Source organism: Hordeum vulgare, chromosome 7H (genome assembly GCF_904849725.1).
Source record: "Hordeum vulgare subsp. vulgare chromosome 7H, MorexV3_pseudomolecules_assembly, whole genome shotgun sequence".
In the NCBI taxonomy this organism is placed as follows: domain Eukaryota; kingdom Viridiplantae; phylum Streptophyta; class Magnoliopsida; order Poales; family Poaceae; genus Hordeum; species Hordeum vulgare.
Window position 1 is genome coordinate 560,662,152 of NC_058524.1, and position 25,093 is coordinate 560,687,244.

General features: G+C 46.1%; 2 protein-coding genes across 2 annotated transcripts; both read right to left on the minus strand.

Annotated features, from left to right (window-relative positions):
• Positions 1 to 3,621: 3,621 nt before the first annotated feature.
• Positions 3,622 to 4,623, minus strand: LOC123407216 (probably inactive leucine-rich repeat receptor-like protein kinase At5g48380). The gene has a single exon (XM_045100294.1). The coding sequence runs from the start codon at positions 4,591 to 4,593 to the stop codon at positions 3,793 to 3,795; it is 801 nt and encodes a 266-aa protein (XP_044956229.1). The 5' UTR covers positions 4,594 to 4,623; the 3' UTR covers positions 3,622 to 3,792.
• A 2,627-nt stretch (positions 4,624 to 7,250) lies between these two features.
• Positions 7,251 to 12,145, minus strand: LOC123407215 (mitogen-activated protein kinase 12-like). The gene is made up of 11 exons (XM_045100293.1): positions 11,584 to 12,145; positions 10,113 to 10,521; positions 9,896 to 10,023; positions 9,757 to 9,816; positions 9,216 to 9,365; positions 8,787 to 8,942; positions 8,544 to 8,681; positions 8,380 to 8,453; positions 8,194 to 8,295; positions 7,854 to 8,085; positions 7,251 to 7,670 (listed from the first exon to the last, which is right to left on the minus strand). Exons 1-11 carry the CDS (start codon positions 11,791 to 11,793, stop codon positions 7,593 to 7,595), a joined length of 1,737 nt encoding a protein of 578 aa, XP_044956228.1. The 5' UTR covers positions 11,794 to 12,145; the 3' UTR covers positions 7,251 to 7,592.
• Positions 12,146 to 25,093: the final 12,948 nt, after the last annotated feature.

A 25,093-nucleotide genomic window follows, 5' to 3' on the forward strand; every position in this document is an offset into this window, starting at 1 on the left:
TCGCCCACAACCTTTTGTGTTCTACTCGTGCATAGAATCTACGCATAGAAAACCTGGCTCGGATGCCACTGTTGGGTAACGTAGCATAAATTCAAAAAAATTCCTACGCATATTCAGATCTTCCTATGGAGAGACCAGCAACGAGAGAGGGGTAAGAGCATCTTCATACCTTTTAAGATTGCTAAGCGGAAGCGTTACTAGAACGCGGTTGATGGAGTCGTACTCGCAGCGATTGAGATCGCGGTGTGATTCCGATCTAGTGCCGAACTACGGCACCTCCGCGTTCAACACACGTGCAGCCCGGTGATGTCTCCCGCACCTTGATCCAGCAAGGAGGAGGGAGAGGTTGGGGAAGAACTCCAGAAGCACGATGGCCTGGTGTCGATGGAGAGACGAGGTCTCCCGGCAGGGCTTCGCCAAGCACCGACACAGAGGTGGAGAAAGAAGGGCAGGGCTGCGCCGAGGGAGAGGGAAAAGTCTGTCTCCAAAAGCCCAAAAGTGCCCACTATATATAGGAGGAGGGGAGGGGGGTGCCACCCCTAGGGTTCCCACCCTAGGTGGTGCGGCAGCCCCCCAGATGGGAGGTGCGGCGGCCAGGGCACGGAGGAGGGGTGGCGCACCCCTCTGGTGGGCCTTAGGCCCACCTGCGCTAGGGTTCCCCCCCCCCTCTCCCCTCTTCCTGCGCCATGGGCTGAGGGGGCGCACCAGCCCACCTAGGGGCTGGTTCCCTCCCCCACTTGGCCCATCTAGCCTCCCGGGGTCGTTGCCCCCTTTCGGTGGACCACCGGGGCCACCTCCGGTGGTCCCGGTACGTTACCGGTGATGCCCGAAACACTTCCGGTGTCCGAAATCATCCGTCCTATATATCAATCTTTACCTCCGGACCATTCTGGAGCTCCTCGTGACGCCCGGGATCTCATCCGGGACTCCGAACAACTTTCGATAACCTCGTATAACAATTCCCTATAACCCTAGCATCATCGAACCTTAAGTGTGTAGACCCTACGGGTTCGGGAGACATGTAGACATGACCGAGACACCTCTCTGGCCAATAACCATCGACGGTGTCTAGATACCCATGGTGGCTCCCACTTGCTCCACGATGTCAAGGATTCAATCAATCCCGTATACAATTCCCTTTGTCTGTCTGTATAGAACTTGCCCGAGATTCGATCGTCGGTATACCTATACCTTGTTCAATCTCGTTACCGGTAAGTCTCTTTACTCGTTCCGTAGCACGTCATCGTGTGTCTAACTCCTTAGTCACATTGAGCTCATGATGATGTTCTACTGAGTGGGCCCAGAGATACCTCTCCGTCACACGGAGTGACAAATCCCGATGTCGATTCGTACCAACCCAACAGACACTTTCGGAGGTACCCGTAGTGCACCTTTATAGTCACCCAGTTACGTTGTGACGTTTGATACACCCAAAGCACTCCTACGGTATCCGGGAGTTGCACAATCTCACGGTCGAAGGAAAAGACACTTGACATTAGAAAAACTTTAGCATACGAACAATACGATCTAGTGTTATGCTTAGGATTGGGTCTTGTCCATCACATCATTCTCCCAATGATGTGATCCCGTTATCAACGACATCTAATGCCCATGATCATCTATTGACTAACGAACTAGCCAACTAGAGGCTTGCTAGGGACACATTGTGATCTATTTATTCACACATGTATTACTGTTTCCTATTAATACAATTATAGCATGAACAATAGACGATTATCATGAACAAGGAAATATGATAATAACCATTTTATTATTGCCTCTAGGGCATATTTCCAACAATACCGCCTCGCATTCTACACAATACCAACAAACTTGAGTGTGCCTTCCTTTGGTCGGGGTCGAACAAGACGACGGGTGCGAGTGCAAAGTAAACTAGGAAATTGTCTAACGACCGCTGGAATATGGAGGCCTTGGGGTACTCAACACCGACAAATTTGTACGGGCCATGTGCTTGAGATGGACATGCTTCGAATGGGCGGCCCCACATAAGTTGTTGGTTGGTTTAGGAAACCCTTGTGATGAAGAGGACCTTGATTTTTTTTCTATGCGTCAATGACCATCACCGTGGGTAATGGCGTGAAGGCGCTTTTTTGAAATCACCTTGGCTCCATGGGCGCAAGCCTAGAGATATTGCTCCTCTTGTCTTTCAGGCCTCCTCTAGGAAGAACTGGAAGGTGCGCGAAGCACTCAAAAACAACGTGTGGATTCTCAAGATCAAAACCTCCACGATCGTCTCCGTTGAACACATCCGACAATTCTTCATATTATGGGCGCTGGTGAATGATGTCCATCTTGATGAACTCCCCGAATATACCATTGTGTGGAAACACACGATGAGTGGACACTACTCTGCGGCCTCCGCCTACAAGGCTCAATTCTTAGGATTGATTCTCTCCTCCATGTAGCATATGATCTGGAGGGCTTGGGCACCACCTAAGGCCAAGTTCTTTGTGTGGCTCGCTATCCAAGATAGAATTTGAACCGTGGATAGACTGGAGAAAAAAGGATGGCCAAATTGTGGATTTTGCACCCTATACAAGAGAGAGCAAGAAAGTGGATCACATCTCTTCTTCAAATGCCGATCACACTTAGGCTATGGAACTTGGTGAGAGCGAAATACGGACTTCACCATCTCAACACCTCTACGTGGCCTCTCGAAGATTCAGTTCAGAAATGATGGTCAAATAGGACCGGCGCTGGAGTCCCCAATAAGAAGGCTATGACCATATGGAACGAGAGGAATGCACGTGTCTTTGGACACAAGAACGCTCCCCTATCATCTTGCTAAACAACATTGACCACGAGGCCAACCATTGGATCACCGTTGGAGCGAAGAAACTAGGGAACATTATCATGCGCGAGTAGTCTTTCATGTCGTGTAAGAGTGTGACTCTTGTAACAAACTATCCTTTCTTCTTAATTAATAGATGAGGCAAATCTTTTGTCCCGTTTAAAAAAAACGCTGTATACAGGGCCAGCTCTTGGTGGGAACATGCACTCGCTAAACCATCTCCAACTCGCGGTGCAGTGCAATGCAGTGCCTCTGCTTTTTGTGTGCCTGACAGAAATGCAGTGCCAAGGTGGACTCCCATACCCCGTGCTGCACTACGCGTGCATATTGGAGACCTTCTCGGGTAGTCCATCGACGACCCCTTCCCTTTCCTCGTCGATCACATCGTCGGACCGAAGAGTATATATAACAGAACCAAAAGAAGCTCAACTGCTAGAGCTCTAATTAATGTTTTAAATAACAGGCTATGTCAAATAGCGACGAGCCTCTAAATCAGCTATAACGGAGCTATAGCGGGCTATAACGGGCTATAGCGGCATATTTGTACATAGTATCATTTAGCGGCACCCTGTTGAAAAGGCTATAACGGGACTATAGCGGAGCTATAGCGGGCTATTTAAAATTATGGCTCTAATGCGAACCAAAAGAAGTTCAACTGCTAGAGCTCTAATGCGAACCAAAAGAGGTTCAACTGCTAGAGCTCTAATTCGAACCGAAAGAAATTCAACTGCTAGAGCTCTAAAGCGAACCAACAGAAGTTCAACTGCTTGTACCACCATCCTGAACGAAGCTAGAGCTAGAACTGAGGATTGAGACACTAGGCCTGGAATGTGTTGCAGGTTTGTATTTTCAAGCAGTGCCGCCTGAGAGTACGTACTACTCCGATGCTGTCACTGTGAACGCAAGGGAAAGAAGGTGTGCATTCAGCTCACAAAGGAATCAAACATTCGTCTTCCTGGCATCCCATGAAGGACGAAGCTTCAGAGAAAGCGGAAGACGTAGGGGTGGAGCCTTCCGGAGAAGACGAACCACTGCGGGAAGTAGAAGGCCACCACAAACCCCAGGACGAACCCGACAGCCGCCCCGACACTCGACCCGGCGCTGATCTGCTCTCTGCTCGCGGAGGCGGGGCAAAGATCCAACGGAGCGCCACAGAGCCCGTCGTTGCCGGCAAAGGACGACGCCGGAAACCTCTGCAGAAAAGGCGGGATAGGCCCGGACAACGAGTTGTCGGCGACATTCATCGAAGCTAGAAACGGAAGCCTGAACAGCTCCAACGGGATCTGGCCGCTGAGCTGGTTGTGCCCAAGGTCGACGTGGGTGAGGAACTCCATCTTCCCCATGCCCGGCGGGATCGCCCCCCGGAAGCCGTTGTATGAGAGGTCCAGGGACGTCACGAACGGGAGCTGCAGCGAGATGTCCGCGGGGACCGGTCCGGCGAAGCTGTTGCCCGACAGGTCGAGGGCGCCGGTCATGCTCGCGCAGTCCCGCAGGCCCCGGGGGAACGGGCCTTGGAGCCCCAGCCCGCTGAGGCGCAACGACCAGACCTTGGGCTGGTCGGCGGACCAGCACTCCACGCCGGTGAATCCGCATATGTAACCCTTTGTAGTGTTGTCGAAATTCCACGAGGATGTCAGTGCGCCGCCGGGATCTACCACGGATCGCAGGAAGCTCTTGAGGCAGCGGACGTCGGGCTCGTCGCCGGAGCCGGAGCACGGCGTTGAGCAGCAGCTCAGGAGGAGCATCAGCGAGAGGAGGGATTTCTTCATACCATCAGACATTCTTTGAGACGTGCTAAGTGGAGGAGTCGAACTTGCTTGAAGCTTTGTGTCGGGAACTCAGGATAACCACAGCTCTTATTCTGTATTTTGTTGACCGAAGATTCAATTGCATTGCCATGCTATACTACACGGTAACACGCCAAGAAGGAATTAAGACCGGTCTGGTCGTCCCCCGTCCTTATCAGTTATCAGTCTTGAAAGATTCAACCGCACCAAGGAGGGAGCTAAATACATCAATGGTGCTTGAATTTAACATGAATGAGCTACTCGCTGAGGTGCCAAGTGCCAACCCATCTCCCTCCACTTGCCCCTGCGCTCAGGGAAAGAGCTCTCGCGACCGCGTCGCCCCCGCGGGCGAACGGCCGCGTCTCCGACCTTCTTCTTCCAGCTCCCTCCCTCCCTCCCTCCCTCCCTCCCCATCGCCGTCGTCGGCCCTCGCCGACTGGCCTGGCCCGGGTGACGCTGACGGCGACGGCCGCCCCGCCATTCCCCTCTCGGTTTTTATCTAGCGCAGGACGGAGCGGGCCGGGGGGTGTCCCTAGGCAACGGCGGTCCGGCGTGGCGGCAGGGTACTGGCCTTTCGCGGGTGGACAGCTAGACGGTGATGTCACTGTTGGCGGCGGGGTAGCGCGGTGGCGCGGCCTGGCGATGCCCGCTCGGCCCAGATCTAGGCCCTTCGGGCCTCATCTGGGTCCGGGTTGGGCGACGGGATGGGTCTGCAGCGCGACTTCCAGGAGAGGGGGTGCGGCGTCGAGCGGCTGGGAACTGGCGGCGCGGATGCTGAATTGCTGCAGTGTGGCCGGTGGGGCTTAGCGGGCCCGTTCGGGCCTGGCCGGGCCAGGGGTGGCCTGGTGTGCCCCGCTGCCGCGTCCGGATGGGGACCGCGACGATGCCAGTGGCTCGGGCCTCCTGCTCGTCGGTGGGGAAGGTGGTTCCCTCCTGCTCGGTAACGGTGTCACTGCTTCCGTCGTTTGGCGCCTCTCGTCAGTTCTCTTGGCCTCGTGGTGGTGTTCGAAGTGAGGCGGCGTGGGTGGTGGCGCAACCGAGATGGCGCATGGTGGTGGGCGGAGGTTTGGCTGGTCGGCTCCGGTTCAATTGGGCGGCGGGGTTTGGAGTACGGGAGAAATCCTTGCCGGTCTTCGGCTTCGATGCGGTGACGCCTGCGGTTGCCACCATTCAATCCTGGAGGGTGTCGGTGGTATCCATCCCCGTCCTCCCTCCGCGTGCCGGAGGAAACCCTAGGACCCGTTCGGCCAGCAGCGTCGTCGGCGTCGCATTCCTTCTTGGAGGTGCTGCTTGGTGCGCGGAGGATCGGAGCCTCGTATGGTGGTTTGTTTTCGATGGGCGCAGCGGTGGCGGAGCATCCGCGCTTTGTCGTGCTGCCGCTGCTGGCATTTGTTTCTCTTTTTTTTTTTGGTTTGTTCTGCTACTCGCCCCAGCGATCTGTGCATCGGTGTTGGTTGTTTTGTAGTACAAAACGGAGGAAGCCTTTTTCGGTAATTTAACATGAATGGTCATTTTAGGCATAATTTTTTGTTTTGACCTTTTATGCTAAAAATTTCAAAATCGACCTCATATAAAAAATCGAATCTGACCTCCTTTGGTGACGACAATATCCCTGACGTCTGGTTTGTATGGGAGACGCCAAGGTCCCTAGCGTCTGATATGGGCCTGCATGACCGGCTAACCTGTTGAGTTTATGACGTGGCAAAGGGTCAGACGCTGGGGACCCTGGCTTCTGGTGCCAATAGATAACAGAAACAATTTTTTGATAATATGTGTCACGGCTGGTCCCAGCAAACGGGGACAACACCCGAGACACGCCATTGAACTCCATATATGACACCCCACCACAATCAAGATGTCGAAGGAGGAAACCATAATTGTCATCCACAAACCACAGTCAACACACGTTCCGTCTTTCAGATATCATCGATGCAGACCACAATCTGCATCCATTTCTGGATTACCTTCCAAGTTTCACGTCGATGCTAGAGCAAACGTCTTCCAAGTTCCACACCAATGCTAGAGCAAACGTCGTCGCAACGACGAAGCCCAAGGACACATATCCACCATCAAGATGCCGCCGCCCTCACACAATGCTTGCTTGAACAGACTAGTCTTTAAATCCATCCCCAACCATAGGACCGATGGTCTCATCGAGGAAGGATCCGAAGAATCTTTGTTCAACGTCGTCATCGTCACCCTCGAAGCCAAGATGATGAACAAAACCTAGACTACGAAGACTAAAAACGGAATTGTTCACTCCTTTGTACTGTATACTTTTGCTCTAGTGATTCCGTGGAGTACAACATAAGGCTTCGCCGTGTGCTACTGATTCGAGTGTGATTGAAGACCTACTGGTGTCCAGGATTCAGTACTAGTACTACGTGGAAATCTACTGCTGTCTGGAAAGAATTGTGCTCGGCTGACTAGCTGAAGCCTGAGTACAAATTCCGAAGAGAAAAAACACTACGTCCTTCATGACGGCCTGGAATTTTTAGTCGATGCAGAGCAATGTTACACGCCAGATGAAGAAAATTAATAAATCGATTGAAATACTACTAAACATTCCTAAATTTGTACTCAGGGTTCAGCTTGTCGAAAAATTTATCCAAACATGACAAAAAGGAAATAAAAATTAACGCTGAACCCAATAGATGCACAGCAGTGACGCTTGTTGATATATTAAGAATGTTCAACAGCGAAACAGGACAGCGTTCAGATGTCTTGCTCTGTTCGTTACAATCATGCATAGATGATATGTGTAGGAACTAATCCCGGTGTTACATCTGTAATCTTGAGTGTAAAAATACATCAACCCATGCAGGGCAACAGTTCCTGCGTGCAGCAGCGATGCTTGGCAGGATCACACACTCGCTAAACAATCTCCAACTTGTATGCAGTGCTTCCCTAGGACCGCACTGCTTTGCTATCAGCATCCGGTGTACCTGACGGAAATGAGAAATGCGGTGCCGACTTCCGTCATCGGCGCTGCACTAGGCATGCATCTTGGAGACCTTCTCGGATAGTCCGTCGACGGCCCCTTCCGTTTCCTCGGAGATCGCATCGTCATACTGAACAATAATAGAAACAAAGAATGGAAACGGACTCAGTGCTTGAGCTCTAAAGCGAACCAAACGAAGTTCAACTTGCACCACCATCTTTTCTCATTTGTTGATTGTGCAAAGCTATGCCATGCCTAGTTGTGATAACTAGGTAATAACTAATGAAGAATTCAGGTAATACAGCACTAGTACCTCTGGCTGTTTATTCGGGTTGACAACGACACACTTGGAAGCACTAATGCTCGCGCTCTTGAGGTAGGTCCGCGAGCTCAAGCTGGTGGGGCTCAGACCATTCTGACCAACACCGGGTGCATCCTGTGGCTTTTGAGGGCTCACTGCACCATGGGCATCAGGCTCTGCACTCATCTCCTGATCACTAATATGCTGTTCATTATTACTGTCGTTCGATGCACCTACTCTCTGCCTGTCACACACAAGTCAATGCAGAACTCAGCACAAATAACTGATTAACCGAGATCAGGGTAAGAAGCTCGGCACTTCGGATTTCTGATGGCTGCGGTGTTATATGTACCTCGGTAAAGAGGCATGCTTTCTTTGCAGTGGAGAACCTCGTTCTCCTTTGCTGTAATGCTCCTCCAGGTGCGCAAACTGCCGCTTAAAGCGGTCAACCCCACTGTAGAATCATAAAGATATGTTAATTATGTAATTTATTCAGTCTGATAACTTGCATGAAAATTAAAGCAAGTCAGAATTGCACCTTGGATAGAGGAAGCTAATCTGATCTCCCCCTTTCATGTACTCCTCCAGCATTTGTGGATGGTACTCCAAAATCTGTTTGTTCTCATAACAAATAATCAATTATCGAGAGACATAAAATGTATTATTAACACAAAATAGGAAACCCAAGCTATGCCTCTTCACCTCTCGATAGATCAATTCTCTAACATCATCTTTTGTCACCTTTCGTCTCTCAAACTCAAACTCAAGTTTCGAAATTGGATGCCTTGAAGGCTCACGTTCCACATTAGCAAGAGATGCGAAATATGGGTCTGCCAAAGCCTGAAGAATTAAGAAGGCAACAAAATTATAGCATATCAAGACAAATATACGTGTTTGTGAAATTGTTAAAAACAAATGTGAAAGAGAATACTCGTACAAGTTTACCTCTTCAGCTGAAGGCCGGTCTTTAGGATCAAATGCAAGTAAACGCCCCAGTAGGCGAACCGCCAACGGATCAGCATTAGGAAATTTCTGAGTCAAGGGCACAGGATGTTTTTTTCGCATGCAACTTAAGTACCTCCTGGCCTTCTCGTTTCGAATCTGCAAAGGTCATAGACAGCTGTGAGTTATTACTCCTGTAACATAATGGACCATTGAAAAATTGCAGACCAAAGACAAGCATAGACCACGAAAGATATAACTGGACAGAATCTGGGGAAATTGCTCTAGTGGCTTGCAATGCGTTTTACAAAAGGGTGCAACAGGAATGAAATTCTGTACATCCATTGTTTCAGCTTGTTAGTGAACTGCATCTCTTTGAATATTACCATATGGCTGGTTGAACCAAAAATAAGAGGCGGGGAACAAACATACCCGAGATAAGGTTTCTGATGATGGAGTTCCAAGAAGATCTGTTATTATATCTAACTGGTGTACAACATTCTTCCCAGGAAAAAGTGGTCGTCCAGTGAGAAGCTCGGCAAATATACATCCAATACTCCAAATATCAATAGCAGGAGTGTACTGCATGCAAATGGGCACTTATCAGAATGATGTGACAAATCTGACACTTGCAAAAAAAGAATAGAAAATCTCTACATGGATTTTAGTATTTTACTACTCTAAATATTCAACTGATTAGTTAGTTTACGGCTTGTTTTGACAGAAGAAATGGGTGCGTGCAGAATTTCAATGAGAAATAACAACAAAAACTTGTTGCACTGTTTAATCCTTAACTTTGTGTACTTTACTTGTACAAGCTGTAGATTACATAGTTTTTTAAGACAAATAAAAACAGCAATAGGGATCTATAAATGTATCACAAATATAAAGACATCATCTGCATATATAGTGCTCCGAAAGCATTAATCTTGCTTGTATGAGACTTTACGAGTTTAGGAAGTGAAGAACTCACTTTCGAGAAAAAGGAGCCACATAATTCAGGAGCTCTGTACCACCTTGTTGCTACATAATCCTTCACAAAGAAATACAGATTAAGAAGTAAGAAAATATAGTAAAATGTGAACTGTGACATACAATGACAAGCTCTTTACCGTCCAAAATATAGCTGAAGGAGCATCATTAAATGATACACGCGCAAGTCCAAAGTCACAAATTTTCAGTTTGCAGTCTGCGTTGGCCAGTATATTCTTGGGCTTCAGATCGCGATGAAATACATTAGCTGCGCCAAGATAAACAGCAAAATATGTCAGAATATAAACAGAAGTCCAGTCACAATTTGGTAAATCAACTCAAAGCGCACTGACTTACCCCCATGGATGTACTTGAGAGCGCGGAGAAGCTGGTAAAGGAAAAACTGGTAATGCTCCGCCGTGAGGTCATCATTAGCTCTGATGACCTGATGGAGATCCGACTCCATGAGCTCGAAAACAACATATATATCTTGGAACTCCCTCCGAGAAGGGGGGAGCATTATGTGCTTGATCTCTACCACGTCCGGATGACGGAGCAGCCGAAGGAGCTTGACCTCACGGAGGATGCGTGTGGCATCCGAGACATGCTCAAACACATCATTGATCTTCTTAATCGCAACCCGCTCGCCGGTGCGGGTATCTATTGCAGCAGCAACCACTCCATAACTCCCTTTGCCAACAACTTCTTGGATTTGGTACTGGCTTGCCTCTCCGTACTCAGTGAAGAATTCTTTCTCCATTATGTTCTACAAGACCAGAATTCACAGGAGCAAGTTAAAGCCAGTTACGGATGTACGGAACATTTTGGATCGAAGAAATTGAAGAATGAATTCAAAAATATATTTAAGTAACTGAACATTTGATCAGTAAAAGCGATTCAACAGAAAGCAAAAATCATAAGTAAACGCACAAGCTTATAAATACAGTTGGTTATAAAACACATTATCTATTATGACCAAACATCATTTTTTTTAACAATGTCGATCCTCAATGCCATTAGACCAGTTCCAGTTCCCAGGTCGTTGGGCTCCTATAGGATATCTTACAGTACCGCCACCACAACACACAGCCCGAACCCCCAAAACGGAAAAAAAGTCTAGGCCGGTAGGTGAGGGACTATTCTCAGCAATGAGCAATCAGGGAAATGGTCAGGTTTACTGAGAAACTAAGGAAGCAGCCACCATGGTGCAAGAGTGAGGTGGACATGAGCAGTTGAGCACGAGGTCCGGACCATGTCAACCTAACTGATCAGCGGCCGATTCAGTCGCTGTAGAACCAAGTGGACAAATTGGACATGAGGAGGCCCCTTCGGATAAGTGATATACGGATGCTGAAAGCAACCTTAGTAGTTGAAAATCAACCAAAAAGTGTGAAGAGAAGCCCCAAAGGGCGCCGGCTTTACGCAGCAGATGCTCATCTCTGAAGAAACGGCATTCGGTTTTGCATAGTATTTTCCCAGATCAGTCGAGCGGCAGGCCGATCGGTAGCTCGATCGCAAGCAGTGGCCCCTACGCCGTATCGATCCAGAGATGGGAAATTGAATCGGAGAATCAAGCTCACTTGCTGAGCTGCGGTGTCCGGCGAAAAAAAAAAGGAAAGAAAAGGCAAGCTAGTAGGAGTATTGTACTGTAGTGCCGTATCTGAGCTGAGCAGGTGCCGCAAAGATCCGATCTTGGCTAAGAACTGCTCGCGACGACGAATCGAGGGTGACGAGAAATGGAGATAGCATCTGCCAAAAGCTCCTGCCCCCCAACTAAAATGGAAGCATCGAGAATAAGCAGCAGAGAGCATCGGAATACTGCTCTCACCTTCTTGTGGCTCTCGACGGGGAGCGGCATCTTGCGCTTGGGGACGCGGATGGGGCGGAGGCCCACGAGATCCAGGTCCTCGACGGCCTCGAGCTCCGAGGAGTCCTCGCCGGCGGAGGACTGGTTGGAGCTGCCGAGCACGGAGCCGGAGGGCGTGCGGCGGTGGAACAAGCGGCGGAAGCCGTCGACGATGCCGTTCCCTCCCCCCATGCGCCGCCTCCCTACCCCTGCGCCCGCCGCGGCATTGGCTGGCCGCCGCCTCCAGCCACAGCCCACAGCTCTTCTCGCCTCCCCCTTCCGCCGCCACTCACTGGCTCGAGATGGAGTGCTCGGCCGCTGTCTCCGGCGGTGTCGTCGGCGGTGAGGATGGATGGACGGATTGGATGCGGGGCGGAAACGGCGGGGGGCTGCTCTTATACTGCCCGGCGCGATTTGAGGAATTTTCTCTCCTTTTTCCGCTCTCGGCTCTGCGTTTATTTGCCGTGCGGGCGACAGAGATACAAGCTGTCACAGTTCACGCCTCACACGCTCGCACACGGCGTGTGTTGACGAAGGCAAACGAACCGCGCGGCGCGTACCCGGAGGAGGGGAAAAAGGATTGACCGGCTTGCCGTTGCTGCGAAGGATCGTGGTGGCGCCGGAACTCCGGTACAGGTACAGCTGTGGTCAGGTAAAGCGTCCATCTTTCTGCCTCTGGGCGAGCCAGGCAGGCAGCCCCGGAGTCCACTGTCGTGTAGGGCGTAGGGAGTGCCTATTGGCCGTGGAAAATGTGGCGTGGGGGAACCTCAAAAATGTACCGTCTTTGTTCGGCCGCCGGCGAGCACTGGTCGGCTTGGGCATATTTGGGACGCAGGAGTCTCGCAAAGTTCAAGACTTTGATTTTTTATGCTTATGGTTTATAAGAGTGATCTGGGTAACGTGATTGGAATTGTCGAATTCGTTTAGTGCCCGTGGTTGCATAGGAATCCCGTCTCTGTTTTTTCTTCTTCGGGGAAATGCATAAGCCTCGCGTTTTGATGCATTTATGGAAAAAAGAGCTCGCACAAGCCCTAAGACCGGCAACATCCGGTGAGTACAACCCCTGACGCCTCTACCAAAGGTGTCAGGCCTCTCGGCCTTGGCTTCGACCATGTCGAGCGGGCGAGCTAAGATGAGTTGGGCGTTGTTGAAGATGAATGTTGTGATGCTTGTAGATATATCATGCCATCAAGATTGTAGCCTCTGGCTCATTCACTTTGTTTTTCTTTTAAGAAATTACATGCACTCCATGTCTCGCTTTCCATGTCCCTCTCTCACTCACCCTCTCTTTTAATTCCTCAAGGTTTCCAAGTATTAATTTATAGTGCACTGTCAAATTCACTATATTAAATAGCATTTTGTTTTTTCAGAAATACCAGATCGTGACTCACCGATCCCATGTGTTTCTTCTTATTATTGTTATTATGAATTCCATTATGTAAATAAGCACAAAGTCAATGCCCAACCATTGGCTGAAAGTTTATGAGGGGTTGTTGTATCCCATAACCCTGATGTACGGACAAAAGAGATGTAGATAGACGTGATGTCTGCTATCTTGGTTTTCTCTGTAATGTGCATAATTGAGAGAAATAGGAGTGAGAGAACAAGCCCAATTTTCAACGGACCTAAATATATTAATAGACAGAACACACGCAAAGGCATGAATGGCCCGAAACAACAACAACCTAGAATCACATCCCCTACTCGTGTCCAACCGTGTAGGGGTGTCTTAATTTCACAAGATGCTGCTTGCAAACCAAAATTCGATTGAAAACATATTAACTGCAATAGTTTTTTCGAGAAAGCATAAGAGTGTGTCTCGATGTATTTCGTAGATAGAAGAACATGCACAAGACTAAAAGGCTTTCCGTAAGGTTACAAGAGACCACGAGGACAAACAAACGTGTAATCGTGAAGCCCTAGCCAGTCATGTGCCTCAAAACTTGATGGAATGCACATAACGAGCAACGCCTAGGGTGACGCCTATCAAGATTGCGGTGATCCGCTCCTTTAAGATTGACAAAATGAGCATGATTGGGATAAAAGAACCCTTTCGCATGTTCGAAGCAATGGCGAAGATATTGGTCGTCGAACATTGTGGAAAGCTATCATCGACGGCCAGCGGGCATGTTGTGGATATAACCTAGAAAAGAACTTCGTGTCAAGTGATCTTAGCAAAGACATGGCCCACCAAGTGGTGTTGCATGGGGTGAGTAGACAAATCGCATAGATAATAATGTGTTGGGTACGGGATAACTCGTTGTTCCAACCAATTGGCGTGGCTAATCAAACGTGAAACTTTACCTTAAAATGTCATTTCTACGACATACCCAAATGTGTAAATGAAAAAGGCAAGGATACAAATTTAGGTGCAAGTTGAAATACAAATTGATGTCCATCGACTACCGCAAGAAGATCGTAATGACAAAAAAGACGGGAGAACGAGAGATGGTGCATCAAGTGAGGCTCTACCTTGATATTGATAGGACAAAGATCCAATGGACCCAATCCGGACGACGATCATTGAAAGCATGGGTTGTAAAAGGAGTAATCAGAACGACGCGCACGAGACCAGGAACATTGGATCTAGCAAGGAAGACACTCACTTGTGTCGTCACCGATCTTAAAAATTAAATGATATATCTGTGAAAGAAAAAAAATTAAATGATACTCTCTCCGTCCCAAAATAACTGTCTTAACTTTGTACTAGCTCTAGTATAAAATTATACTAAGCTTAAGACACTTATTTTAGGACGGAGGGAGTATATCTGTGAAAGAAAGACGTGGACAACGCCAAGAGCGGCAAAACCACAAAAAAAAGGTGTAACTAGAAAGGTGTCTTAAAAGAAAAGAGAACCTGATAACCCGATAAAAACTGACTATATGTTATGATTGGTATACATTAGTTTGTAAAAACATCTTATATTGTGTGACGGCTACCGCACTTCGCTATATGCTCGTGCATAGTTACACATTGGCCTCAAGTGCGGTAACTTTTATATAAGGCTAGTGTTTGTTTCACCTACACGATTGTACTTCACGCTTTCTTAGCAGCACGCCGTGCCTATCAAACTTTTCCTATTTGTAGTGAACAGTTTCTTCCCCTGCACATGTCGTGTGAAGTACATCCAGAACCAGACATGCGCGACTGCCAAGTGAAGTTGATTTGGTCATCTACTCCGTGTGTCACGTCAGAGCATAAATAACGGCTAATCGATCGGATCAACAAAATTATAAGTCACGTCTTAGGGTCCATGACATAGGCAAGATATATATCCAGACTTGTCTAGGATTCTGTTAGCTTGGAAAATATGGCGTGGACGTGTACCGTATTTGTTAGCTCGCCGGCAAGCACTACTCTGCTCAGTCATCTTTGGATCACACGGTTTTCACCAATAAAAAAACTTCAAAGTTTATGTTTACAAAAGATAAAGTATTGTAAGAGTTATTTGGATAATATGTTTGAGATCATACATGTGAGATGGTTTGAGATCTTTCAAACAACAGTTGTTTTGTTCGAAAGTCCTCGTCACAAGGAAACACGGTTACACGGATATGCAAAGTGAAATATAAATTGGAATTTCGGTTCAAAAGACGGAATAGATTAAAATTTGAAGATGAAAAGAAAAGAAAAACAAGAGAGATGGGATGCGTGGAGTTGCATTTTTTTTTTGCAACATAACTATCATGTGTTGACCTGATGAACATAAATTAAGGGTCAATCACATAAACACGTTTCCGAATTGCGAAACAATCGAACCGAGTAGGCTTCCCCGCACCTTCGAATTTCTCGTTACACTTTGCAAGAGTTTGCCACAAGTGAGAGTGGTTCTAGTATTTGTTTCACTAGTACTCACTCCGTTCTAAAATAAATATTGTTGTTTTAGTATTTAATTTATACTAGTTTAGTATTAAATTTACGATACTTATTTGAGGACAGATGTAGTACATAGATTTGGCACCTCACACTTCTTTTGACAGCTCACGTTTTCGACATTTTTTGTCTATTTGGCCATAAGTACAATTCCTTGGTCACAGCCCACATGTGCTGTGTCTCGCCACCGTTTGGAAAAAAAAAGAAAAAGCAAACCAACCATGCTTCACTAGCTACCATGCGTCCATGCGTAAGTTCAGTTTATCTACTCTGCCTGTCACGTCGTTAGAGATAAATAGTGGCTAATACTTCCTCCGTTTTTAAATACAAGTCTTTATAGAGATTTTATTAAAAACTACATACGAAACAAAATAGATGAATCTATACTCTATAATATATCTACATACATTCATATTTAATACGTAGTGAAATCTTAAAAAGAAAAATATTTAATAATAAAGGAAGTAAATCATTTGTTTTGGAGAAGGGTGAGTGGGGCAGGACGCTAATCAATCAGTTTGGATTAAGGAATTACAGGTCACGTGAGAGGCCCCATCACGTACCAATGCTAGATTTCTCGGAGAGGATTCACGACACGAAGATGGGGGGCATCAAGTTCTTCGTGCGTGTTTTTCTTTCAGTTTTTATAGAAAAAGTGTCCGTGCATTGCAACGGAAAAAAGAATACGATACATTTTTAATTTACAAAATGAAGATGATCATAGACTAAAAAAACGTAGTTCAAGATTTCACAGGTCTTCTGTTTAAATACGGCTTGCATGTAGAGTTAATATGTACAAAGAAACAGTGAAGTGATCTTCAATTTCGTCTCTAATTCTGATTTTGCTCAGATGTTTATTCACAATCCAAATCAGTATCGATACGAAAGAAAGACGGATAATGCATTATTGATTAAGATTGCATCCTAGATAATATTTTTAAAATGGTTAACTGGTAAAATAATATCATATTCAGATTCTACATATTTTTCTAATTAAAATTCATATATAACATGTTAAATTTAAAGTTACGGTTTAGAAGATATGAGTATTTTAAAAAAACATTTAATATGTATTACGGGTTTAATGTAAAAACATGAGTTTTTTTCTTCATAAAATAGCACGACGGACTAAGAATACATATTTCCTTTATTAGTAGGTATATAGACTTTCTTCCTCTATCGAAAATACTTATTTCAACTATAAATATTTATGTACATAAGGAGTATATCGTTTGAATAAAAAATTTAAATTAAATCCTGTTTTAATATGGATCCCTTTAGCCGGCGAACGTTCGCTAGGACGGGGTGTCATTTGCGAACGATTTTGCTACATTTTTAGTTGTGAGGTATGACAATCTCTTCAAACCGACATGGCAATTTCCGTTAAAGAAGGTATTATTTTCGTTTATAACTCACAACATTTGATCTCCACCCATAGCTCAAACTGCTATCGAAAAGGGTTCGTTTGACACCCCTCTTCCAGCGAACGGTCGCCAAATAGAATTTATGTTTCATATTCGTGGTTTTTGTGAAGGTTTTCAAATAAGTTTTTTCAATATGTTTGGACGAATTCTAAAATATATATTAAGTTGTAACTCTTGAAACTTAGTAGGAGTGACCAATAAAATCACGACTTGTGTACCGACGATCAAAAAATAAATAGCTTGAAGTGTCAACTTTGAAGCTTGAAACTTGTGACAAAAAAATGATTTTTTTATATGCAAAATCGTATGTCTTAACCATTAAAACTTAAATTTATTGTGTCTTCTTTCGGGGTCTAACTATTTCATGATTCGCGAGAGAAGCGACCGGTCAGGCAGGGCTTGACAGGTGCCCCATCACCTGTGTGCCCCTAAAGTTTTTCGCTATATTTCTTCTTTATTTTGATTTGAGAACCGTACCAAGTCTTAGAGCATCCATAGCCGGATCCTTCAAATCCGGCACCTCAAACGCCCGCGAACGCGCTCGGGCATGCCCGCGGACAAATCCGGACGCTCTTCATATTTCGCTCCATGTATCACATACCTCATATTTAGACTCTTAATTTCATACAAAGTCATGCACGTCGATCATCCGATAATAAAAGTCGCACATAAAATAAATGTTGGTACCATACATAAAAAAGGCTTTACAACAATTTTATTTGAAGTGCACGATCAATCACGTGGTCTTTGATTTTTATTGTGGGTCCACATAAGGTCCACCAGATCATTGAGTAGTTGCGTGTGTACGCGATGATCTCGGAGATTCCGATGCGTATGTAGAAAATTCATAAGCTGCATTGCATCTTGATTTACAGGGATTCCAACTTGTATTCCATGTGTTTTAAAATCATTGGTTTGGGCTACACCATCACTCACATCCTTGACGATCATATTGTGCAAAATAACACAACATGTCATCACCTGCCATAAAGTTTTTTGTTCCCACATCATTGCAGCCCCACGAACAATTCTCCAACACACTTGCAGCACTCCAAAAGCCCTCTCCACATCCTTCCTAGCTGATTCCTAAATTGTCGCGAAGTGCTTTTGTTTTCTGCCAGGTGGTTTAGATATGGTCTTCAGAAATGCAGCCACTCAAGGATATATTGTTGGAAATATGCCCTAGAGGCAATAATAAATTAGTTATTATCACATTTCTTTGTTCATGATAATCGTGTATTATCCATGCTATAATTGTATTGAATGAAAACATAAATGCATGTGTGGATATATAGACAAAACAATGTCCCTAGTAAGCCTCTAGTTAACTAGCCAGTTGATCAAGGATGGTTAAGGTTTCCTGACCATATGCAAGTGTTGTCACTTGATGACTGGATCACCTCATTGGGAGAATGATGTGATGGACAAGACCCAAACTATAAACGTAACATGTGATCGTGTCATTTTGTTGCTATTGTTGTCTGCGTGTCAAGTATTCATTCCTATGACCATGAGATCATGTAACTCACTGACACCGGAGGAATACCTTGTGTGTATAAAACGTCGCAACGTTACTGGGTGACTATAAAGTTTCTACAGGTATCTCCGAAGGTGTCCGTTGAGTTAGCATGGATCAAGACTGGGATTTGTCACTCCGTGTTACGGAGAGGTATCTCGGGGCCCACTCGGTAATACAACATAACATATAAGCCTTGCAAGCAATGTGACTCAAGTGTTAGTCACGGGATCTTGTATTACGGAACGAGTAAAGAGACTTGCCAGTAACGAGATTGAAATTGGTATAGGGATACCGACGATCAAATCTCGGGCAAGTAACATACCGAAGGACAAAGGGAATGGTATACGGGATTACATGAGTCCTTGGCACAGAGGTTCAACCGATAAGATCTTTGTAGAATATGTAGGATCCAATATGGACATCCAGGTCCCGCTGTTGGATATTGACCGGGGAGTGTCTCAGGTCATGTCTGCACAATTCTTGAACCCGCAGGGTCTGCACACTTAAGGTTCGGTGACGTTTCAGTATAGTTGAGTTATAGGTGTTGGTGACCGAAGGTTTGTTCAGAGTCCCGAATGAGATCACGACGTCATGAGGGTTTTCAGAATGGTCCGTAAACAAAGATTGATATATAGGATTGTTTCATTTGGCCTCCGGGAAGATTTCGGGCATTACCAGCAGTGTACCGGGAATGACGAATGGGTTCCGGGTTTTTATCGAGAGGGGCCCACCCACCCGGGAGTGAACCTAATATCCCAAGGGTGGAGCACCAACCCTTAGTGGGCTGGTGAGGCCAGCCCAAGTGGGATGTTTCGGCCAAGAGGAAAAAATTAAGGAGAAAGAAAAAAAAGAAAAAAAGGAGGTGGGAAGGAAGGAAGGGACTCCTCCCTCCAAACCGACTTGGAGGAGGATCCCTCCTCCCTTCGGCCGGCGCCCCAAGGGCAAGCCCCACCCCTTGGCTCCTCCTATATATTGTAATTCCCCAAGTGTTACATTGCCATATTTGGAACCTTGCCATGTGTGGGTCTATGTTGTCATTCTATGGAGTATCATTTCATGTGTTATTTCATGTGCTCATGCCTTGTCTTCCCTTTGCATCATGCATCATGCCAGCCACCGTCGAGCTGTATCAGATCCAGAGGGGGTTGCTCAAAAGAGCAAGGCCCCCCTCTCTGTTAAGTTCTGCAATCTAGCAGAGTGGTAGGTGGTGTTTTGCGCAGCAGCAGGTCGTGGGTTCGAACCCAGTGGCGCCCCCTTTTGTTGTTTGTTTTTCTGGCACAGTAGCAACAGGGTAGCTTACCCTGGTAGCTTCTTCTGTCCCGTCGAGCCCAGGGGCAGTAGTGCAGTGGTGTAGTATGTTTGTTGTGGCAGATAGGTCTTGGGTTCGATCCCCAAGCCACCCCTTTTATTTTTTTATTTCCTTTTTGCTGTTTTATAGATTGGTTGCTTGTTGTATTGCTTGGGCAACAATATATTGTTGCCTAAGATCTCATCCAGTAGGTTTTCTCCTCATTTTAGCTTTGTGTGCATGTGTAGGAGGATGTGTGTGTGTGTATGTATCCATGTGGGTGCATGTGTGTGGGTGTAGTGAGGTGCATGTGTGTGTATGACACACACATGACCAAGGCATGGTTTTGCCTTAGTGGGCATGGGGAGTTCATTTGAACCCCTAGCATGTGTGAGTGTGTGTTAGTGGTAGCTTGTGTGAGTGTATGTATGTGTGTGTTTTAGAACTAGCATATTGATACGTCTCCAACGTATCTATAATTTTTGATGGTTTCATGCTATTATCTTGTCAAACTTTGGATGTTTTGCATGCCTTTTATATATTTTTGGGACTAACTTATTAACTCACTGCCAAGTGCCAATTCCTGTTTTTTCCATATTTTTGACCCCTTTCAGAGGAGGATTTTGAGCGGAGTCCAAACGAAATGAAACTGCCAAAAAGATTTTTTCCGAAACAGAAAAAGATCGGGAAGCCGGAGAATCATGGCAGGGGGCCTGCAGGGACCCCACAAGCCATCATGGCGCGGCCAGGGGGGCCCGCGCCTCCCTGGCTTGTGGGCTCCCTGGGCCACCTCTGCCCTAGGTTTTGCGCCTATATATTCCCTAAAATCCCAAAAAAAAAATCAAGAGATCATCAGAAGTACTTTTCCGCCACCGCAAGCTTTTGTCTCCGCAAGATCCGATCTGGGGCACGTTCTGGTGCCCTGCCGGAAGGGGGATTCGGACACGGAGGGCTTCTTCATCAACACCATGACCTCTCCAATGATGCGTGAGTAGTTCACCATAGACCTACGGGTCCATAGCTAGTAGCTAGATGGCTTCTTCTCTCTCTTGGATCTTCAATACAAAGTTCTCCATGATCTTCATGGAGATTTATCCGATGTAATCTTCTTTTGCGGTGTGTTTGTCGAGATCCGATGAATTGTGGATTTATGATCAGATTATCTATGAATCTTATTTGAGTTTCTTCTGATCTATCTTATGCATGATTACATATCCTTGTAATTCTCTTCGAGTTGTGGGTTTTGTTTGGCCAACTAGATCTATGATTCTTGCAATGGGAGAAGTGCTTGGTTTTTGGTTCATACCGTGCGGTGACCTCAACCAGTGATAGAAGGGGTAGCGAGGCACGCATCATGTTGTTGCCATCAAGGGTAAAAAGATGGGGTTTTCATCATTGGTTTGACATTATCCCTCTACATCATGTCATCTTGCTTAAGGCGTTACTCTGTTCGTCATGAACTCAATACACTAGATGCATGCTGGATAGCGGTCGATGTGTGGAGTAATAGTAGTAGATGCAGAAAGTATCGGTCTACTTGTCTCGGACGTGATGCCTATATGTATGATCATTGCCTTAGATATCATCATGACTTTGCGTGGTTCTATCAATTGCTCGACAGTAATTTGTTCACCCACCGTAATATTTGCTATTTTGAGAGAAGCCTCTAGTGAACACTATGGCCCCCGGGTCTACTCCACACCATATTTTCAGCCTTACACTTTTTCTTCGTTACACTTTCCGCCTTCAGATCTCACTTTGCAATCAATCTTGAAGGGATTGACAACCCCTTTATAGCGTTGGGTGCAAGCTCTTTGTGTTTGTGCGTGTACTCTGGATTTGACGAGATTCTCCTATTTGATTGATACCTTGGTTCTCAAACTGAGGGAAATACTTACTGCTCCTGTGCTGCATCACCCTTTCCTCTTCAAGGGAAAAACCGACGCAAGCAAGAGAAGTAGCAAGAAGAATACCTGGCGTTGCCGGGGAAGGACTTTTGTTGCTGTAGCACATGTGTAGGTGCTAGTGTGTGCTTGCTTGGTTGTATGAGAATGTGTGTGGTGATGTGCTATGGCACACATACATGAGGTCTAACCCGCATGTCACAATTGGAGTTGTGGGTGTGAGCATGTGCAATTGTGGATGATGAACTAGTGAGTACCACATGTGATATGGCACTATTTGAGACTATATGATTCTATGTTGTTTTTTCCTTTCAACTTTGTGCCTACATGTTGTATGCAAGTACCTAGGTATTATATATGTTTTTGGGGTAGAATCATCCCAGGAATCCATTGGTGGAATCAGGTTTCACTTTGGGACACTTTCTGGAAATGTCATTTTCTGTCTTGATGTTATGTTTAGAGCTTGGTGCCATGTGGTGTGATAAGCCTATGAGGATGATTCTTTGATGTGGCCGTGGTGAGTGAACCCCTCTATAGCTTGGTAGTTTTGTTTTATGCTTAGGAGTTTGTATGTGCAAGTTGTGCCTTGTCAAAGTTGACATGTGGCTGAAATTGTCAGCTTGGTGAAAATATGTGATTTTCACTAAGTCTGAGAAACTGCTGCTATTTTCTTCCCTTGTTGTTGTGGTTGCAAAAGCTCATGTGTTGGAATCAGCCCTTGCAATCAACTACAGAGTTGGAGCTGTTGTGTTTTTCTAGCTCTCTGTTAAATTTCATGCACTTTCACTTCCTGTAGATATTATTTTGGAGGCTGTCAAAATGCTTTAGAGTATAAGCAACTGGTGAAAATCTGAGATTTTCACCAAGTCCGTGAAATCTGTTATTTTTGTCCAAGTTAGCACCTGTAGATCTTCCTGTGTGTGACTCCTTTGTATCATCTTCTTGCTCAGGCTTGTAGAGCTTTTGAATAGCTTTTGCCACATACCTTGTTTGACACATTTGGGTGGCTGTAGGTACTTTGCATGTTGCTCACAAACTGCTATGATGCTGTTTAGGACAGATTGCTTGTTTTAGTTGTTTTGAAGCTTGTGATAGTATTGTTGGTGGTGTGGTGAGTTTATTTGCATCACCCCACCTATATTTGTTTGTTTGATCATGTGGCAACCTGGGAATACCAGAAGTGTGCCATTGGAGTGTGCTTGTGGTGGAATTAATCCGTAGGACTCCATATCTTGTTTCGTAGTTTCCGATTGATCCGTAGCTCCGTTCCCAACGTTCTTTATATGTTTTGCATCGTTTTCTCGTGATGCACCTGTTCATGCCATCTTCATGCATGTCAAGATAGCTTAGTGTGAAGTTCTGTCCAGAAGTTTATCTTCTCTTCCCATGCTTATGCAAGTGACTAGAATAGAGATGCATGCTTCATTCTCATCTCATGCATCATATTTTTGTTGCATCATGTTGTGTTGGTGTACATGGGTTGTTATTTTTATCTTGGGTAGCACCGGGATCGGAGAGTGAGTACGTGGATTCTGGAGAGTACGTGCAGGACGAACAAGAGCAGTTCCAAGCTGAAGACATCACATGCAAGATGACCGTGACCTTGATACCGTATCTAGCTTTGTTATGCTTAGAATCACGTTTCCTTCGATATATGCTCTCTGCCTACCACTTATTACCTCCTGATATTGCTATGAAACCCAAACACCTTCCCCTCCTAGCTAATGTTGTATGGCTAAGTAGGCTTGCTCAGCTTCTAATGATAGCTTTGCTAGTTGCAGGTGCCAGCTGTCTCATGTGATAACATGAGGATTTGATATCATTATGTCTTAAACTGCTATTTAATTAATGCACCTATATACTTGGTAAATGACGGAAGGCCTAGCCTTCTGACGGGTGATTTGTTCCGTTATTGCCACCTTAGTTTCCGGCTACCGGTGTTTGATTCCATAATTGACCGCTCCTAACACGTTCGGCGTTGTTATGGGGACCCCCTTGATAAATCGTGTAGCGTTAAGACTTGTCCGGCAGGACCAACATTGGTTTTAATTTGCTAATCACCTAATAATAAGTTGCATAGGGAATAGCTACCCCGAGGAATTAATCAACAACCCGGGCCAGTGATCCTCATGAGTGTTGGTCCAAACTAGAGCACCGTGCAGGGCCATCTCGGGGCAACTCGGGAGATTTCTCTGGCCACCGTACGCTTCGCTTATTCGGCGTGCCCCGAGACTGAGATACGCGGCTCTTATCGGGGTCGTCGACACGTCAGAGGTCCTGCTAGTCTTGTCTTACCTTAGCGATATACCTTGCGTATAGGAATCCCGGTGAAGCTTTGGTTCTCCCTAGAGTTGAGGTTTTCCTCTAAGGAATCCGACGAGATCACGAGATTCGTGATAGAGGATTACTTTGCGGCCCATGACCGTTTGTGATGGACTAGTTGGAGCACCCCTGCAGGGTTTAATCTTTCGGAAAGCCGTGCCCGCGGTTATGTGGCAACATGGATTATTTGTTAACATACAGTTATAGATAACTTGAACTAACTCTAATAAAACTGCCAACCGTCTGCGTAACCGTGGCTGTCCCCTTCGAAGACCTCTCTTCGATCGGGAACACGGTGGGGTTATGTTTGACGTAAGTAGGTGTTCAGGATCACTTAGTGATCACCTAGTCTTCGACCGCTCGCGTAGACCACCACATCTATGACTTTGATCTTCGTATGTTAGCCACCACAAATGCTTAGGATGGTGCAACCTAAACACTGAACCTTCCTCACCTAATAAGTTGACTAGTTTCGGTACCAAGGTCATGGATTGCTGAGTCCCCGTGGCTCACAGATTACTTCAACACCCCAACAGGTACTGGTACGCCCGACGCAGGTGATCCAGACGGCACGCAGCTGGCATGGCAGTACGACGAGGAGAACGACCGCCTGTAGGTGAACTATCCAGAAGACTGAGGCCGTGGTCGTGATCGTGGGCAAGCATGCGGGATAGCATAGCCTTTTTCTTGTGTTATGTAGTCTGTAGCGGAACTACCTTGTCTAAATAAATGTGTGGATGTAAACTCTGATATTATCTATGTGAGGTGGCAAATGAAGCCCTGTTTGTCAATCTTTAATTATGTATGTGCTATGTTTATCTCACTTGCGAAACGCTTAGATGCGCTTCTTTCCCTTTTGGGGCATCGCCCCCTAAATAGGAAAGGACCGTATCTTAGTCGTTACATATATACTTGAGGTTTAGGGCCTTTGAGACACAACTTTGCCACGTGCAACCCTAAATCTCTACTTCGTAGTCCTTCCTCTAGATCGGTTTTCTGTGGAGCTCGGGCGGAGCCCTGCAAGAATAGATCATCACCATCACCAGCGCGCCATCACGTTGCCGGAGAACTCATCTACTTCCCCGTCTCTCTTGCTGTATCAAGAAGGCGGAGATCGTCATCGAGTTGTACGTGTGCTGAATGTGGAGGTGCCGTCCGTTT

What these genes read in the sequence shown, in the direction of transcription:
- LOC123407216 (XM_045100294.1), bottom strand. Translation starts at nt 4,593, where the DNA reads ATGTCTGATGGTATGAAGAAATCCCTCCTCTCGCTGATGCTCCTCCTG.
- LOC123407215 (XM_045100293.1), bottom strand. Translation starts at nt 11,793, where the DNA reads ATGGGGGGAGGGAACGGCATCGTCGACGGCTTCCGCCGCTTGTTCCAC. An exon ending in CATCAGAAACCTTATCTCGG is followed by an intron (nt 8,943 to 9,215) that starts GTATGTTTGTTC and finishes TGACCTTTGCAG; the next exon opens with ATTCGAAACGAGAAGGCCAG. An exon ending in ATTAGCTTCCTCTATCCAAG is followed by an intron (nt 8,296 to 8,379) that starts GTGCAATTCTGA and finishes ATGATTCTACAG; the next exon opens with TGGGGTTGACCGCTTTAAGC.